Below are 18,601 nucleotides of genomic sequence, written 5' to 3' on the forward strand. Positions count from 1 at the left end.
CAGTTTAGAAATCCCCTACAATAACCCATGTGTAGCCTACAATATGTATTCCATTTTATTCCCACTTAGACAATCAACAAAGTTGAATTTGTTTGGTGACAAAAATATTACAGACAAGACAAATTGTTGGCTATAACATGGGAAACAACATTACAGTACCATCTAGATAAATACATTAGCTATATTGTCGCAAGTAGGATATTATATATTTATTTACATTATAAATTTGGATCACATGTATGCAATTGGATTGTAAGGATAAAGATGTATTTACAGTGCCTTCAGAAAGTATTCATACCCCATGAATTGTTCCACATTTCGTCGTGTTACAGCCTAAATTCAAAATGGATTAACTAGATAGTTTTTTACCCATCTACACACAATAACAAATAATGACAAAGTGAACACATGTTTAGAAATGTTTCCAAATGAATTGAAAATGAAAAACAGAAAATGCTTTGGTTCTGACTTCAAGTGTAGCTGGTTAGGCAAAGCGAGAGGGATAACCAAGGGGAAACTGCTCCCACAGTTTTGCTTCGGTACTGCAGTTGAATTTACGCCCGGTCAAGAAAGACAATTTCCATAGATGGCCACGAGGAGAAGTCAGATTTGAAAATTCTTAGCAAGACAGTTTAGTCATTACCTTTGTGCACAAAACATCCATTGTATTATTAGTGGGCATTTTTTTTAATCACACACAGCCAAAAATATTAACGTTTTATATTCATCCAATGTCTGCCATGTTTTTGGATGACGTGATGACTTCGTTGTTGTTTTCAAGATTACCTTAAAAACAATGGTTGGACATCTTGGATGCAGTCTCCAGTTTGTATTAGTTTATACTTCAGTGGGGATAACTGGGCACAAAATCTTCTCCAGCAGGTGGCGTTTGAATTTTTTTCGCTCACCAAGCAAGGAGTTTTTGTATGGAGAACAATGAGTGTCGAATTTGGTTAACTAAAAATGTAATGGCCTATTTGCTACAGGGCCTTAAAAAAGTATTCACACACCTTGACTTTTTCCACATTTTGTTGTGGTACAGCCTGATTTTTTTTAATAGATTTTTTGTCACTAGCCTATACACAATAACCCATAATGTCAAAGTGGAATTATATTTTTCGATTTTTAAAATAAATTAATTAAAAATGTAAAGCTGAAATGTCTTGAGTCAATAAGTATTAAACCCCTTTGTTATGGCAAGCCTAAATAAGTTCAGGAGTAAACATTTGCTTAACAAGTCACATAAATTACATGGACTCACTCTTGTGTGCAACAATAGTGATTAATAACATCATTTTTTGAATGACCACCTCATCTCTGTACCCTACACATACAATTATCTGTAAGGTCCCTCAGTCTAGAAGTGAATTTCAAACAGAGATTCAACCACAAAAACCAGGGAGGTTTTCCCATGCCTCAGAAAGAAAGACACCTATTGGTAGATGGGTAAAATATTAAAAAAGCAGACATTGAATATCCCTTTGAGCATGGTGAAGTTAAAAATTACACATTGGATGGTGTATCAATACACCCAGTAACTATAAAGATTCATGCGTCCTTCCTAACTTAGCGTGAAAACTAACTTAGTTTTTCAGGATAAAAAAGAAACGGAACGGAGCTAAGCACAGGCACAATCCTAGAGGAAAACCTGGTTCACTCTGCTTTCCACCAGACACTGGAGATGATTTCACCTTTCAGCATGACAATAACCAAAAACACAAGGCCGAATCTACACTGGAGTTGCTTACCAAGAAGACAGGGAATGTTCCTGAGCGGCCAAGTTACAGTTTTGACTTAAATCTGCTTGAAAATCTATTGCAAGACCTGAAAATGGTTGTCTAGCAATGGTCAACAACCAAATTGACAAAGCTTGAATGTTAATAAAAAAGTGAAAGCTCTTAGAGACCTACCTGGAAAGACTCACAGTTGTAATCACTGCCAAAGGTGATTCTAACATGTATTGACTTAGGGGGTTGAATACTTATCTAATCAAGATATACAGTATTAGTGTTTTATTTTTCATATTTATTTAACAAATGTTAGAATTTTTCTTCAACTTTGACATTAGAGTATTTTGTGTAGACCGTTAACTTTGGGAAAGGTGCAGCGCTAGTGTCCCATCTCGATAACATCCGGTGAAATTGCAGAGCGTGAAATTAAAAATACAAAAATCGTAATATTAAACATTCATGAAAATACAAGTGTCATACATCATTTAAAAGCTTAACTTCTTGTTAATCCAGCCGCTTTGTCAGATTTCAAAAAGGCTTTACGGCGAAAGCATACCATGCGATTATCTGAGGCATACAAAAGCATTAAAAACATTTTCCAAACCAGCAGCGGTGTCACACAAGTCAGAAACAGCGATAAAATAAATCACTTACCTTTGAAGATCTTCCTCTGTTTGCAATCCCAAGGTTCCCAGCTACACAACAAATTGTCATTTTGTTCGATGAAGTCCTTCTTTATATCCCAAAAAAGTCAGTTTAGTTGGCGCACTGGATTCAGTAATCCACTTGTTCCACTCGTTCAAAATGCATACAAAGGAATCCCAAAAGTTACCAATAAACTTTGTCCAAACAAATCAAACAACGTTTCTAATCAATCCTCAGGTACCCTAATATGTAAATAAATTATACAATTTAAGACGGAGAATCGTGTGTTCAATGCCAGAGATAAATAATGAAGTGCGCGCCCTCATCCCAGTGTCGCCAATTCCTCAGTAAGGAAAGTAGCTATTGGCTGTCCTAAAAGTCGCTAGAAGTCGCTAAATGACGTCACCCCCTAATTTGCATAATTGGCCATGTGCATGTAATTGTGATGGACGCTGTAGGAGAGAGGAATAACGTCATGGGAGAGACAAAAAGTGAGTAAAAAACACCCTAAATATGTTTAGAACTAGAAATGAACTTTCTTCTGTCGATTCTTTTTTTTTATGTCACAATTCCAACCCTCCTCCTTTATCCGGGCTTGGGACCGGCAAAAGTAACCCAAAAGAGACACTCTGGCTGAGTTACTTAGTTTTGTATTTTATTTTTTATTTTATTTTATAGTTTTTTTGTTTAGTTTTCTTAATTTGGTTTGGTTTTTAACCTTATGGTCCACTTAGGAGCCTAAAACAAGTCACAGTAAAACATTAACATTTTTAACCATACATTTTTTTAGGTTTTTTTGTATACAATCTACATTAACAATCTAAATGGACCAAAAGTAGACAACAGAAAAAAACTGTCTTTGGCAATGTGAGAAAATTATGGTAACTAGTCTGGCCCTAATTCAGGTTAATTGTTGTTTTTTTCCAGACCCCCTCCACACACACACAGGCTGTGCTGGCTGACAGAAAGAGTGGGTCATCGTCATTTTGGTCAAGGCTCTCTATGGCAGGTTCAGCAACTGAGGGAGCTGACATAAATCAGTAAGCAGCTGATGTGCCAAAAAGCTGTAAAACATTATCAGGCAGCTGGTGCTCATAGCAAGCCTCACCAGACAGCTTCAGTCCATATCGAATGTACAGGATGGAGTTAAGGGTCTGCAAGGACATCCGATTTCTAAGTTCGCTTTTTACCACACTCATCTTGCTGAATACTCTCTCGACTTCAGCATTCGAGTGTGGCAAGGACAACACAGACACAGCAGCCATGGCAAGTTCTTGAAACGGGTTGATATCAGCTGCATCCCTGAACTTCCAAATCTCACTCCAGAAGCCCAATGTGTTTTTTGTCTCACGCCATTTCTGGACAATCTGGTCTATCTCTGCAGGGGATTAGCCAAGGAGCTTGGCTATTTTTCTATTTCTCCAGGGCTCTTATTGTGCTTTAGAGTTTCCTCCACATTGAAAACTGACATGTACTGCAATGCTTCAATGTTTTCCGGCAGTCTCACCCTCAACTCATTAATGAGGGAGATGGTGAAGGCTACACACCGCTTTCGGACATTGTTTTCATCCTCAGGCGCAGGATGGAGCTCAGCTGCCTTTGACTCAAAAAGGTAACCAAGGTACGGTTTGGGACTGATGTATCCATCTATTGGCCCTTTGAGTACATCAACATTTGCCAGTGGACTCAGCACCCTGCTGGTCACAGACTTGATCAGGCTAACCAAGCTGTCAAGTAGCTTAATAAGAGGATCTACTTGCTCTCCCTCAAAAGCCTTGATGGCCAACTGTACCTCACCCAGCACTGACTTCAAAAAAGTCAGATACAATATGTTTTGAGGATCACTGTACATGGAGTATAAAACCTCAGCCATGTAGCAGTGTTCACTGAACTTGCTGATTGCGAAATGCAGCCTAAGCTCCTCTCACTGGTCCAAAATGCGTGAAACCACGGGTTCAATAGAGAGCCAACGTGTGGCACACACCTTGGTTATCTGTAAAGGTTTCTCCCCACAGTTGATGGTCTCAGATATGGCCTTGTAGGCCTCCCTGCGCTTTGGAGACACTGAAAACCAGTTATATGTCTCTCATACCAAGTACTCCACACTACGGGGGATGGTGTAATTGGAAGCATGATTTACAGCAAGCTGCAGAGAGTGGCACACACAGGAAATAAGAACCAGATTTTTGAGGCCAAACTCCTCCTTCAGCACTTTATGGACCCCATTGTTAATCCCCGTCATAACAGAGGCATTGTCAGTCCCTATCCCCAGGAGTTTCTCTTTTTTAAAACAACACTTCTCGAGGAAAGCCACAACAGCACGGGCTATAGATTTGGCATCTCCTCCCTCCAACTCAACAAGCCCCAGAAATGTTGATACAATTGTCTCTTGGTGTCACTAAAGTACCTTATCACAACCCCCAGTTACTTAGAAACACTTACATCCGTGGACTCATCGAGGAGGAGGCTGAAACGCTGGTCACCCACATCTTTTTCAGAAAGTATGGTGCTAGAACACCATTAATCATTTCTGTGCACTTTGTCCTGTGCATTTTGAAGTGGGTAGCAGCAGTGGAGTCTGAGAAAGCAGCTCTACATGCTTCTCCAATGTGATAACATGTCAGCATGGAACAGTGTTCAGCGATAGCTAATGCCATGGTGGCCTCAGCCTTTTTTGCAGAGTAAATTCTTTTAACCATAAATGGCAGCTTGTTTTGGGTGGAACTGTTATAAGGCTTTGCCTTTTAAGTATGTTTTTGAGTTGTCATGTGTTTTTTTTACATCACAAAGTTTGGTGTAGAAATCAGCCTTACAATACAGGCATCAGTATCATCTCCAATAAATGGCTTCAACCAGCCTTTGAATTCAGGGATTGATTCCCACTCCTTTCTGTATTTTTGAGTGTACAGTTTAGACTGAGACATGATGAGCTAGCCAGCTAGATGTTTAGCTTCTCTCACAGAGAGGCACACACACAGACAAGGTGAGTAAGTGACTGAGGCTGTGTGAGTCAAATGCAGTGATTTATTTTTGTGCAGTGATTTATTTTAGACAAAGAACATTTTACATTTACATCCCGCCCTGAATGTAAGCCAGGGCGGGATCAGCCAGCGGCGGCTTCCCGCATACGTGATTCATTTGCAGTCTGGACGCGGAGGGGTGAACATATCCTGCTCTGACTGCAGCTGGGAGGGACTGCTGCGCGAGGACTGGGCCGCCTGTGAATGCTTTGGGACGGGGGTGGGTTGGGGCCCATGGCAGCACCCGCTGCTCATTGAGAAGAGTAAGAACAATACGTGCTTTCAAGTCAGAGTCTCCAAAAGTTTCCAATAACACCAGAAAAAGTCGCTAGATTTGTCGCTAGTCGATTTTTTGAAAATGTGTCGCTAGAGGGGTCTGAATACTCGTTAAATATAGCGACAAAGTCACTAAGTTGGCAACACTGCCTCATCCATGCGCGCCACAAGACTACAGTCAAAATGAGAGCCACCTTGAAAAACTACAAATTCTAGATCATTTTTCAAAAAACAAGCCTGAAACCCTTTCTAAAGACGGGTGACATCTAGTGGAAGCCATAGGAACTGCAATCTGGGAGGATTTCTTTTGAATTTCCCATAGACAAGCATTTCAGTGGGTGGTCACCAAAACAAAAAAACTATTCCGGATGGATTCTCCTCAGGTTTTCGCCTGCCATATCAGTTCTGTTATACTCACAGACATTATTTTAACAGTTTTAGAAACTTCAGAGTGTTTCTATCCAATGCTACCAATTACATGCATATCCTAGCTTCTGGGCCTGAGTAACAGGCAGTTTACTTTGGGCACGGCAGTCATCCAAACTTCCGAATACTGCCCCCATCCCTAAGAAGTTAACACAAAATGTAAATTAAATCCATTTTTATCCCACTTCGTAACACAACAAAATGTGGAAAAAGTCAAGGGGTGTGAATACTTTGTGTGCACTGTACATGTGGCTTATTTGATCGAATATAAGTTTCGTAATAATTAGGTTGTAACAAGTGTAAGTTGGGTACGTGATGTTTATTTCCATCAACGAGAGAGAAATTACTTGTAGGGTGTCCACCCAGATCTTCCCAGAGTAGGTGAAAACGTGCTTTGGTGATCAAATTTCACTTCCTTATAAAATACATTTTACCAAGATTATTCATGTAATGAATTAACATTATATCCAAAAACTTGGATTTCGTAAGCCATGAGCTCTGTTGACATAGCGGTGTAGGTTTCTCGTAACAACTTGAGGATTTTACATTTTGTGGTCATCATCTTCAAAGTTGTTTCTGTGGTTCGCAAAAAGCACGCTCATGACACGAATTACAGAGGAGCTAAGGAGGACTCAGGTCCCCTGAATGAGACGTTAGCTCCCCTAAATGCAACAGAAGTCGAATTTAAAGGGGGGGGGGGGGGTCTCAAAATAATGCTAATTTAACCATTCTCCTATTTTTTTTAAATGCAGTGGTAAATATGTTTAACAGTAAAAATTTAAATATGGTTATATGGATATGGCTGTGGCTGTCGCTCATAGTATTGGGAAGAAGCAAGATGCCTTCGTCAGCCGCTCGATCATCATCCAGTTTGCTTTTCACACAGCGAGAGATGCAGTTTGGAAGAAAGCAAAGGAAAGCGCCTTTCTGAAAGAGAGAAAATGTTGATTTGGTGAGGACTTGACTGCAGCAGACAAGGCAGCAAAGGCAAAATTGTGGCCTCTTGTACAACAGGCCCGAAATCAAGGAAAGGGTGAATACTACAGGGGAATCAGAGCCTTTTTCGCCGACGGAAAATAAATACGACCGGGGTGATTTGTTCTGTCGTGTGTGTTCTAGTTTTCTAGTTTTGAATTATGGTGTTACTGTTTACAAGTTAAGACTTCTGTTAATACATATATGAAGCAAATTTTTATAGAGAGGGTAGAGTTGAGATTGCATAGGATTTTTCTTTCTATTCTGTAGATATGGACTTGAAGTTTATGTCAATCAATGCTAGGGGGATATGAAACCTGTTGAAGAAAAAAGCTTTTTGTTTTGTTTTGTAAGGACTGCAACGCAGATCTTGTATTCGTTCAAGAAACACATTCATGCAAAGAGGACTATAATTATTGGAAAAATCAGTGGGGCAATATCATTTTCTGGGCCTAATTTTAGTACACAATTTCAAAGGGAAATTTTTGTTTACTCAAATGGACTCCAATGGACATTGGCTAGTAGCGGTCATCAACCACATGGACAGATTATTTGTGTGGTGTAATGTATATGGATACTGTTCTAGTCCTCCAAATAACTTACTTCTAGAGGAAATTGAAGAAATTCTTAAAAGTCTTCTGAGAAAATATCCATCCAGTCAGATTATAGTTGGTGGTGATTTTAATATGGTTTATTCTAATGAGACTGATAGATTGCCCCATAGGCCTAAAATTGGTGTGAACAAGTTTGTGAATTTCTGCCAAAGCCTGGACTTAATTGACATATGGAGAGTTAAAAACCCTGGAGAGAAACAAAACACATGGAGTAATAGAGATCGTTCTTTACAATCAAGAATTGATTTGTGGGTGATAACCTCTAGTCTTGAGCCCAACACTGTAGAGGTAAAAATACTGCCTGCAGTCCTGATGGATCATAAAGTCATATGGTTGACTGTAAGAATATGCAGTAATGATGGTAAGAAATACTCTGGTGGTTATTGGAAATGAAATAACTCATTGTTATTGCATGATGATTTAAAAAATGTGATTAAGAATCTAATTTCTGTTTACTGGAGTGTAGCTACATCTAATGCAGAATATGGGAAATATTGGGAACTGCTGAAATTTAAAATCCGTTCAGCCTATTACTTATGGAAAACGGCTTGCTTTAAGAAGGAGATGTGAGGTATCTGAACTCTCTAAGACAATTGCGGATATCACAGAGATTGAGCGTCTTGATCTTAATGAGAAAGCTAAATTGAATGATTTACAGAATCAACTAGATACATTGTATGAGGAAAAGGCTAGAGGAGCTTTCATAAGATCCAGAAAACAATGGCTTGAAAAGGCGAAAAGAACAGTAGATACTTTTTTAATTTGGAAAAGAGGAGAGGGGAACTCAACACACTTCGGAAATTTAAGATGAATGGGGTTACCACTGAGGATAGAGAGTTGTTATCAGACTTTACCACTAAGTTTTATGAGAATATTCTATAGATTCTATAGATTCTATAGAGAATGTTAATTTGGTTAGTGAAGAATTCAATCGGTCTTGTTGTCAAGATTTATCCATTATGGACATCCAGTACGGGGTTGCTCAGTTAAAAAATAACAAATCTCCAGGTTGTGATGGATTAACCTCTGAATTTTACAAAACCTTCTCTGAAGAAATAGCACCATTTTTACTTGACACCTTTAAGGAGGCTATAAAGAAGGGAGAACTACCTGCCTCTCTGAAGCAAGGGGTTATTACTCTTATACCCAAACCACACAAGTATCTCTTAAATATTGATAATTGGCGTCCAATCACACTCCTAAATAACGGTTACAAAATTATAGCCTTAATCTTTGCAAAAAGGTTAAAGTCTTGCTTGAATGATTTGATTGATGAATGTCAATCAGGGTTTATGAAAGGGCAACATATATCTAATAATCTGAGGCTGGTGTTAGACTTGGTTGAGTATTGTGATCTATTGGATGACTTCCCTGTTATCCTATTTTTGGATTTTCAGAAAGCTTGAGCGTCTTGATCTTAATGCTAGGGGGATAGAATGCAAGTTTGGCAAAATAAGAAAAGCCTATGTGTGTGTATATATAAAGGCTTGAGTTACTCCAGAGAGAGCCCACATGTTTTACACATTAAAAAAAGAAAAATCACATGAATGTTTAAAAGTTTAAACCACAAACACAAAGTCATCAACCCCGCCTATTTCTGCAATTTATCTTTTTAAATTGTTGTTTTAAATATAATATTTACACTAATCTTAACCACACAGCTAATCTTATGCCAAACCTTAAATTAAGACCAAATGACACTGTCACAATTTTATCTTTGATTGTCTTAAGCATTAGAAATCTTGACATTTTTTTGTTGATGCTATTAGAACTCTGTATAATGGTGGCAATAGCTGTGTCAAACTCTGTCATGGAACATCCTCAAGGTTTAACATTTACAAAGGAATACGACAAGGTTGTCCAATTTCACCTTTTTTATTTTTGTTAGTTTCACAAATTTTATGCTCATTAGTTCATAAAAGTCAATTTAAAGGTATTAGATTCCAGGCCAGAGAGATCAAGATATCCCAACAGGCGGATGACACCTCACTTTTTTGAGAAATGTGTCACAAGCTAGATTAGCATTGGATATCGTGAAGCAGTTCTCCAAAATCTTAGGTTTGGCATTAAATCTTTCCAAATGTGATATGTTTGTTTTGAAAGGAGCTGTCAATCCAGCAGATTGTAACATCTCTGAAAAAGATACTGTAACCTACCTCGGTGTAAAGATCACCAAAAATCTTAAGGCTGTGAATTATCTTAATTTGAACCTGTAACTGAATCTGTCAACAACAACAAAAATATCCTCATGGTTAGGGAGGGATTTAAGTCTTCAAGGAAGGGTGCTTTTATCCAAAGCTCAGGGGCTATCTCATGCATCCTCTTTTTTCATCTATTGACATTCCCAAATCCACTTGCTGTACTTTAGATTTGCTTTTGTACAACTTCATATGGAAAAACAAGCCACATAAGATCAAAAGAGATGTTATCACCAACAGGGTTTGTGATGGCGGCCTAAATGTCTTAGACTTCACTCTCTTCAATCAGATATCAAAGGTCAACTGGATTAAAAGGTACATAAAAAATTCTCAGTTTCTGGAATATTATACCTCATTTTGTTTTTCAGAACTTCGGAGTGCTTAATGTTTTACTATAATATCCATATATTGTGGGTAAACTTCCTGTGAAACTGGCGGCCTTTCACAAGCAGGCTTTAATGTGCTGGGCTTTGTTGTATAAACACAACTTTTCACCTCATAAATGTTTTATATAGAACAATGGGTCGATATTACATAGAAACAAGATGTTATTTAACCATAAATGGTTCTCGAAAACATTGTCCTTGTCAGCCAATTAGTTAATATTAGTGGGAATCTATTTACACAGAGAGAATTTATGGAAAGATACAACTTTGAGGTTTCAAGCAAGGAATATGACACTGTTATTAAAGCTATACCTAGTGGGATAAAAACTTTACTTAAGAATAATGCATATTTTGGAATATCTCCAATTGTAAGTGATATCCAGGTGAATGGCATTGGTCTACTAGATATGAAATTCAGCAATCGTTTATTAAGGGATATTTTCTACAGGAAGTCTATTCCCTCTGCGATATTTTGTTGGGCTTCATCGTTTGATGTAAACTGACGCCGTGTTTGGCTCACTCCACACAAATTTATGGTGACCAATAAAGTAAAGGAGATCTCCTTTAAGATTATCCATAGATTCTATCCATGTAATAGCTTGATTTCTAAATATATACCTGATGTTACCAGTGAATGCAGTTTTTGTGAACTAGAAACTGAATCTATTGAACACTTATTCTGTCATTGTTTATATAGTGAAGTGTTCTGGACTGATGTAAAACTATATCTTGGCCTCAAATTGCATACAACCATTGAAATTTCTAAGTTTTACATATTATTTTACTACACTGATTCCACAATTGAACGTGAGTATGTCATAAATCTCTTTATTTTATTCGGAAAATCTTTCATACACCCTAACCCTAAATTTATGAAGAAAAAGGCCCTTTTGTTAATTTTTTTATCTGATTTGAAAAACTATTTAGTCTTTAAAACGTATACAAAACAAAATGTCAAAAACATGTATTCGCTATATGTCTGTATTTGAATTGATATAATGTGGATTAGTTTCATTTTTTTCAAATTTCTTTGTGGAATCCCTCTGGCTGTTATGTTTATGTTTTGCATGTTACTGTTAATAAAAAATAAACTAAAAATTAGATATTTCCTTGTCGGAGTTTACCCAGAATACACCGAGCGGCCCATTGCCAACGTACACGGTGTGTTGACAGATATACTTTTTGAGGAGATGAGAAACTCCTTTGTAATCAATTTCCGGCCGCGCGGTGCATTATGGATGATTCTGGGACAAGACGAGCTCTCCTACAAGTGAATGGGAGTCAATTGGGCGCTAGCTCAAAAACCCAACATTAGCATGAATTTCGTAAACAAGAAGTACAATATCAATAACAAATCCGAGACGTGAGATAATTAACTTGTTATCTGCAATATCGTATTGCTTTGGAATCGGGACACTGTGTACTTTCAAGGAAAATAGGCAAGTTTCTCGACTCCATAGCCTGAATGGATCGTGATGATGAGTTTAGCAACCGCATGACGCAGCATGACAACTTAAACGCGATTGGGGGACAGTCTGCCTCAATTCATTGCCAAAAGAGATTCCCATCTCCTCCTTTCTCTAATATCGCTGGTATTATTACGATTCCAAGGGAGTTTCCGATTTCCTTAAAAGTATATCCGCCCTCTCCCGCTCCTCCCCTCAGTTTGTTTTCGCGGAAGTAAAATCCATCAGCGATAGCTAGCCAACTATTGTCTTTTCCTACTGAACATTATCTTTAGAAACATAACACTAGTCCGATAAAATGTTGTTCCAGGAGAATATGACCAACTGTGTTACTTTTCAGACCAAATTATCATCCGTTATGGATGTGTTGGCTAAAGCTGCAGTGGCAGAAATAAGTCAATTGTTCGATGATGGGTTTGCTGTGTTACGCTTGGAAATGTGCCACAGAGAAAATGAAATTGAAGCCTTGAAAAGAAAATTATTTATGGAGAACGAACGGCAAGCAACGAGTTACAAACTGCGAGAAGCAGGCAATTCTTCCATATGCTCTTCGTCTTCCAGAGGGACAGAGCAGGGTAAAGCCTGCGCGTGCTTGCTTACTGTACTAGCTAACTAGGTTGACTTATCTAAAATGTGTTGTTGTCCAGTGTCCATCTCAACTCAGGGGTCAGTTCTTCAAGAACATATCAAATACAGTATTAACATAACTGACAATAATTTAGCTCAATGCCTAGCTAGTGTACATATTGCCAGGAAACCCAACGTTGAATTGCATTGAATTCTGTTGGGCAAAAATGAGCGTTTGAGTCAGGGCAGTTTCCTCTCACGACCTCTGTTGAATACAATTATATTTTAACCTACTTTACCGGTTGTCCGTGCAGTTGGTCATTTTGGCGTTAGGAATGTGACACAATATATCCACATAAAATTATGATTACATCAACTTTACAAAGCTCTGGTAGTGGGTTCAGATTTCTATCACCAGAAGCATGCACATAACCATGTAAGCACGAGCTCGGCAAGTATGCATGCATCTCATGAATGTATTTTTTAATCTTGTGCACATGCTTCAGGTGATAGAAATCCAAAAGCACTACCAGTGCTTTAGAAAAGTTCATGTAATTATACTTTCCTGTGGATATATCGTCTCACATTCCTACTTCCAAAAGGAGCAACCGCACAGACAGATATCAACAAGTTCAAAAATAATTGTATTCAACATTCTGACTTTTAGAGGTTGTGAAGGGAAACTTTCCAGATTGAAACACTCATTTCTGCCCTACGTAGAATTGAATGCAATTCGAGGTCAGGTTTCCAGGCAAGTGTTGATAATGGGTTTCAGTTCTATTGTTGACCTTTGTTAAATTGTTCAGTACACTTTGTTTTACAGTGTTTATGACATATAGCTACTGACAGTTCAGTTAAACCTTCCCTTTCAGGGTCCAAGGGGTCTGATGAGGATGCTGGTGAAAGAACTTCATTTGAGCAGACCGCCAGAGACAAAGCGATCACACCTAAAGACAAACAACTGGATCAAAATAGACCACAGCCACCTGCAGAATCAGTAGAGGGGCTCAATGAACAGTACAGGTCTGGCCACCGAGAGAAGGGTAGTGCACTAGAATTAGTGAAGACAGAGCACGAGGAGGAGTATGACGTTATTTCACTACATACATCAGGAAGTGAACATGGCACAGAGCTATCAGATCATCAGGAACCTGGGTTTGCCATGGATCGCAGAGAGAGTCATCTGTGGGCGTCTGTATCAGAGATCAACTGTGACTCTGAGGGTCCAGATTGCTCATATGGTACAGAACAATATACACAGGATCTCAATACAGACATACAGATTATTCAAAGTGCTGTGGACGGTCTTGATAGCGATCCATCATCAGAGATGGGGTACATAAACAGACTAATGAAAGAAGAGATGCGAGCAGAGTCTGGTTGGAATGACCGAAGTAGGACCTCTACAGATTTGGTTCAGGCACAACCAGGTCAGCACAGAGAGCAAACTATGCACCCAGAGAGAAGGGAGGATGGAACTACTACCAGAGTGCCGTCAGACAAACAAACGCGAACCAATGAGGGTGCAGCATATTCCAACATTTGGCTAAACAATGTGTTCTCGTTTGCTCCAAATGGTTTCAACTCAGCAAAGATAGCCCCAAGGAGTACCCCAGCAAGAGAGAAGTGGTTTGTTTGCACCTTTTGCGGAAAGAGCTTTGACAGGGTCAGTCACTTGGAAATGCATCAACGGATTCATACGGGAGAGAAACCGTACAGCTGTGTGACATGTGGGAGGTGTTTTGCTCAGCAGAGTAATCTCCGCACACACCAGCGAGTACACAGGGGCCTCAGAACAAAGCAAACGAAAAGTAATCACAATGACGAGACGACTAAGAACATTCTAGAGAAACCAGCTGGAGCCCGTACCACACATTATGAAACACAACCACATTAATATCAAATGTTTCTAATGACTGAGAACAGAGAGTTCATGAGAAGACAGTCAAGACACTCGTGCAAAAATCTGCAGTGTGCTACTTTTGTCTTCCTATTCTGGAAAGTGAGAGCAGTGCGACCCTACCATAACTGCTACTCTAGTGGTGCTAATATACTGTAGGGAGTTAAAGTTACAGGTTTACATCCTCCTGCTTGTACATTTTAAAAGGAACAGTTATCAAGAGGTGGATCTCCATCGTCTTTTTAGTTTTCGTAGGACTATGCCAGAGACAACACATCTGGAGAGAAAATACAATGGACGTGCTTTTATCAATGCATACATTATTATGAATAAACATGAAAATTCTCTGAACTTTCAGCCCTTGTTGTTGTTGTTGAAATACACTGAGAATACAGAACATTAACACCTGCTCTTTCCATAATAATAATTTATAACATTTCTATAGCGCTTTTCATAGAATCTCTGTGCTTCAAGAGCAACAAAAAAACCACGCAATATATCATGACAAGTGAACCAATAGAGGCCAAGTCTTTGAAAGCTGCATCCTCTGAAGATGGAGAGGGTCAGTTCATGGCTTGAGCGGAGAGAGCTGGTCAGAGGATGGTGATGGAGTCTGTTGATGATCTTGTAGAGGGCACGTCTGGGAACCAGCCAGACTCTTATATCCACTGGTCTTCTTCTCTTCCAGTCTGTGTAGCACCCACTTGGGTGATGCCTCAGCAGCTCTGGACACCAGAAAGTTCACCACACAAAGTTCAGAATAGTAGCCAGTCGTCCTCACTACGAGCGCTCTGTCTTAGCACTACTATATTCCTGCATATCCCATTCCTCTCACGCTTCAGGCGACTCCTAAAAATTGTTCTCAGAAGATCGGGAATTGGCAGCCAGGAGAAAGAAAAAAGCTGGTAATGTGTCCAGATGCATTTTTCAAACAAAAATATTAGCCAGCTAGCTAGTTAGCCAAGCCAAAGACGGTTAACCTCTCAGTAAATCTGCAAATTCGTGGCTCTAAAACACTAGATATACAGTACCAGTCAAAAGTTTGGACACGCCTACTCATTCCAGGGTTTACTATTTTCTACATTGTAGAATAATAATGAAACATCAAAACTATGAAATAACACATATGGAATCAGTAACCAAAAAAGTGTTAAATCCAAATGTTTTATATTTGAGATTCATCAAATTAGCCACCCTTTGCCTTGACAGCTTTGCACACTCTTGGCATTCTCTCAACCAGCTTCACCTGGAATGGTGAAGCTAGGGAACCATGGCAACTATAGAACATGACAGACTGACCAGGTGAATACAGATGAAAGCTATGATCCCTTATTGATGTCAGTTGTTAAAGAGACAGGCTAAAGAAGGATTTTAAAGCCTTGAGAGGGTGACCCTATTTAGAGGGTGAATGAACAAGACAAAATATTTTATATTTATGCCCTTCTTTGAGAGGCATTCGGAAATCTCCCTGGTATTTGTGGTTGAATCTGTGTTTGAAATTCACTGCTCGACTGAGGCACCTTACATATAATTGTGTGGGGTACAGGCATGAGGTAGTCATTCAAAAACCACAGTGTTACACACAGAGTCCATGCAACGTATGTGACTTGTTAAGCAGATTTTTTGTCCTGAACTTATTTAGGCTCGCCATACCAAGGGGTTGAAAACTTTTTCACTCAAGACATTTAAGCTTTTCATTATAAAATGTTTTTTTATCAAAAAACATAATTCTACTTTGACATGGGATATTGTCTGTAGGCCAGTGACCAAAAAAATCTACATTTAATCAATTTGTAATAACGCTGTAACACCACAAATCAAGGGGTGTGAATACTTTCTGAAGGCACTGTATACAAGAAGCCCATGCTGATGTAAAAAAAGGACAAAGTCAACCTAAAAATGTAAATGAATGTGAACATGAGGTTGCCAAACACTCACTTCAGTCCAATTGTATCCAAGTTCAGTTCACAGGAGTGAGTAGCAGGCCTCCATGACCATTGGGTTAGGGTGGAGCTGAGGGCAGTTCCCTTTTCAACCAACTCCTTTCACCCCTGTCTAGATGTTCTGTCCTCTGGGGTGTAGGAGGATGGCATTGGAGTGTGGTTTGGGCCGCAGGAACCCGTTGCTGTAGTGGAAGTGGTTGGAGAGTGCCTCTGAGATCTTGTAAGAACTGGTGTCACAGTCAGCCTCATCAACCTCCAGCACGTCCTGTCTGGCCCCAGTCGTCCCCTTCGGTCACACCCTCCCTCTGGCCACCCAGGTCGCTGAGCATTGGGGGGGATGTCTGTGGGCCACACACTACCGTCCTGGTCCTGGGGACGAGGAAGGAAGGCCAGAGTCCTGAAAAATAGAGAGCCAGATAAACAGATAGGCCTTTCAGTTATTACAGAGTAAACTTCTCCCTCCATCTCAGCCCCCCTCATACTCTCTCTGCACTCACGCCAGCTAGACTGGTACAGGACAGGGCAGCCCAGGTAGTCCAAATCACCCTCTCGAACCGTCCCCCACCTCCCACCGAGTGTGGATTGACGGCTTTGTAGATGGGATGGTCCTAACGAGAGGGATCACAATAATCCACAGATTAAACATCAATTAATCAATCAGTATGATATAGTTGAAGCTTTTATGAACTCTCACCTCAAGGGACATTAGGCTTTTTTTCATTCTACTGTCTAGTCTGAGTAATGTGCAGTCTTCATTCAGTGGGTGGGGTGACAAGTAGAGAAAGACAAATGATTGTTGGCAGACACTCATTCACAAGTAGATAACTAATCACTGAAAATGACCCCCTAAGAAAATGAGAGATGACTGAAAATACGAGTAACAAGGGTTTGAATTGAAAGTACTCTGTACCTGTCGTCTGGGGTCTGTGCTGACAGAGTTGAGTCTTGTGGAGGAGGCCTGTCTGGAGAGTGTTGATTTCTAGAAACTAAGGAGGATTTAAGGATAGGGAAAGGGGGTTCCAAGTATTGTGGAAATAAACTCCATCTCTAATGTCCTGTTATTGCGTCTATGGTATTAGTTGATAAAGATGATAATGACCATGACCAACACCCCAGCAACCACACCTATAATGATCATCACTAGAGTGTCAAAGATCACTTCCTGCACACTCCGAGATGTCTGAGTGAGAGAGTGGGAAGGAAAGAGGGAATGCACACAAAATTGTAAACACAAACAACCAAAGGTAGCGATTGCAGTGCCATGTATATAGGATGCAGTTTTGTTGCAACTTTAGTGAGATCTGTATTTCAGATTATTATCACAAGGGGGCAGCAATGTTACAATATTACTAATCAGGCATCTAATAAAAAAATTAATAATGATCACATGCACCAATACAACAGTGAAACGTTTACTTACAAGCCCTTAACCAACAATGGGGTTAAGAAAAATAACAAAAATAAATAAAAGAAGTAACAAATAATTAAAGAGCAGCAGTAAAATAAATAATAAGGCATGTGACCAGTGTCATGTTTTTCTGTTCAGATCTCAGCAAAATACAGGAGTAACGTTGCCCATTGCCCCTTACCTGTAACTGTGATGTTATGTTCTACTTTCCTTGTCCCAACGCCATTGTTCGCAACACATTCATAAACTCCAGTGTCATTCTGTTTCGGGGCTCGGCCAAACAGAAGCCTTGCTCCATTTACAGTCAGGCCATCTGGCAGAGCCTTATCATGTACTGATGATGGAAGGGAAAGGGTGAGGAAAATGAATAAGAGGGGTAGAAAGCGAGAACAGTAAAGGGGAGAGAGAAAGGTTTTGAGGTTCAACTTTATGTTTTTTTGTGAGAGATTAAATGCAGAATCTCCTCCCTCACCTTTTTGTCTTTCAGTTCATCTTTTCCCCTCTCTCTCACCAAACTCCTGTTCCCCAATTGACATGTTTTGGTCCAGCTCCTCTTCATCCAATAGCATGTCCAGAACATGCATCTCTGTGGACACCTCAATCTCCTCAGCCATGAGGCTGTCCTGGTCAGAATCCTGACATGTCATGAGGAAGAAGGAGAACACATTCTGTATACTGCCATTAACTTACATTGTCAGAGAAACATATTGACTCAGAATCACTTAACCAATAAAATGAGCATCACAAATGTATTTTATTTCAAAGATTGACTGTATTGGAATGGACCTTGGACAAACTACACCACAAAAAACAGACTGAAAGAAAGGGATGGGCTTATGGGGCACCACACAAATCTCTTCAGAGTAAGACAGCACGTCCTTACAGGCAGACTGCCTTCCTCATCCTCCCATTATTCATCCAGAACAGGAGGAGGAGGAAGGCCAGTAGGAGGCAGGACACCACTAGAGGGTGGCAGGGATGAAGAGGACAAAGGGCCGAGAGGGGAGAGGGAAGGGAGGAGGAATGAGTGAAGAGGAGTGAACCCCT

General features: G+C 39.7%; 1 protein-coding gene and 1 long non-coding RNA gene across 3 annotated transcripts in view; one reads left to right on the forward strand and one right to left on the reverse strand.

Moving 5' to 3' along the window:
* Positions 1-11,734: 11,734 nt before the first annotated feature.
* On the forward strand, positions 11,735-14,560 carry LOC106600390 (zinc finger protein 263). The gene is made up of 2 exons (XM_014191697.2): positions 11,735-12,311; positions 13,176-14,560. The coding sequence occupies exons 1-2, from the start codon at positions 12,035-12,037 to the stop codon at positions 14,198-14,200; spliced, it is 1,302 nt and encodes a 433-aa protein (XP_014047172.1). The 5' UTR covers positions 11,735-12,034; the 3' UTR covers positions 14,201-14,560.
* The window catches only part of LOC106600391 (uncharacterized), a 5,917-nt gene continuing 1,803 nt past the window's right edge, over positions 14,488-18,601 (reverse strand). The window contains exons 1-6 of one of the 2 annotated variants that reach the window (XR_006769119.1): positions 18,027-18,601; positions 17,736-17,888; positions 17,057-17,326; positions 16,841-16,896; positions 16,644-16,754; positions 14,488-16,543 (exon numbers count right to left, since the gene is read on the reverse strand). The exon at positions 18,027-18,601 is cut by the window's right edge and continues 1,803 nt beyond it. This is a non-coding gene — a long non-coding RNA (uncharacterized lncRNA). Of the gene's footprint in view, positions 16,544-16,643; positions 16,755-16,840; positions 16,897-17,056; positions 17,889-18,026 lie in introns of both variants that reach the window. The other variant, XR_006769118.1, reaches the window with a different exon arrangement.

The sequence above is a fragment of the Salmo salar genome, chromosome ssa03, assembly GCF_905237065.1.
Source record: "Salmo salar chromosome ssa03, Ssal_v3.1, whole genome shotgun sequence".
NCBI classification, from domain to species: Eukaryota; Metazoa; Chordata; class Actinopteri; order Salmoniformes; family Salmonidae; genus Salmo; species Salmo salar.

Excerpts from the sequence above, each read along its gene's own strand:
- LOC106600390 (XM_014191697.2), top strand. The coding sequence starts at position 12,035 with ATGTTGTTCCAGGAGAATATGACCAACTGTGTTACTTTTCAGACCAAA. Across the intron at positions 12,312-13,175 it reads TTCCAGAGGGACAGAGCAGG|GGTCCAAGGGGTCTGATGAG; the intron begins GTAAAGCCTGCG and ends CTTCCCTTTCAG.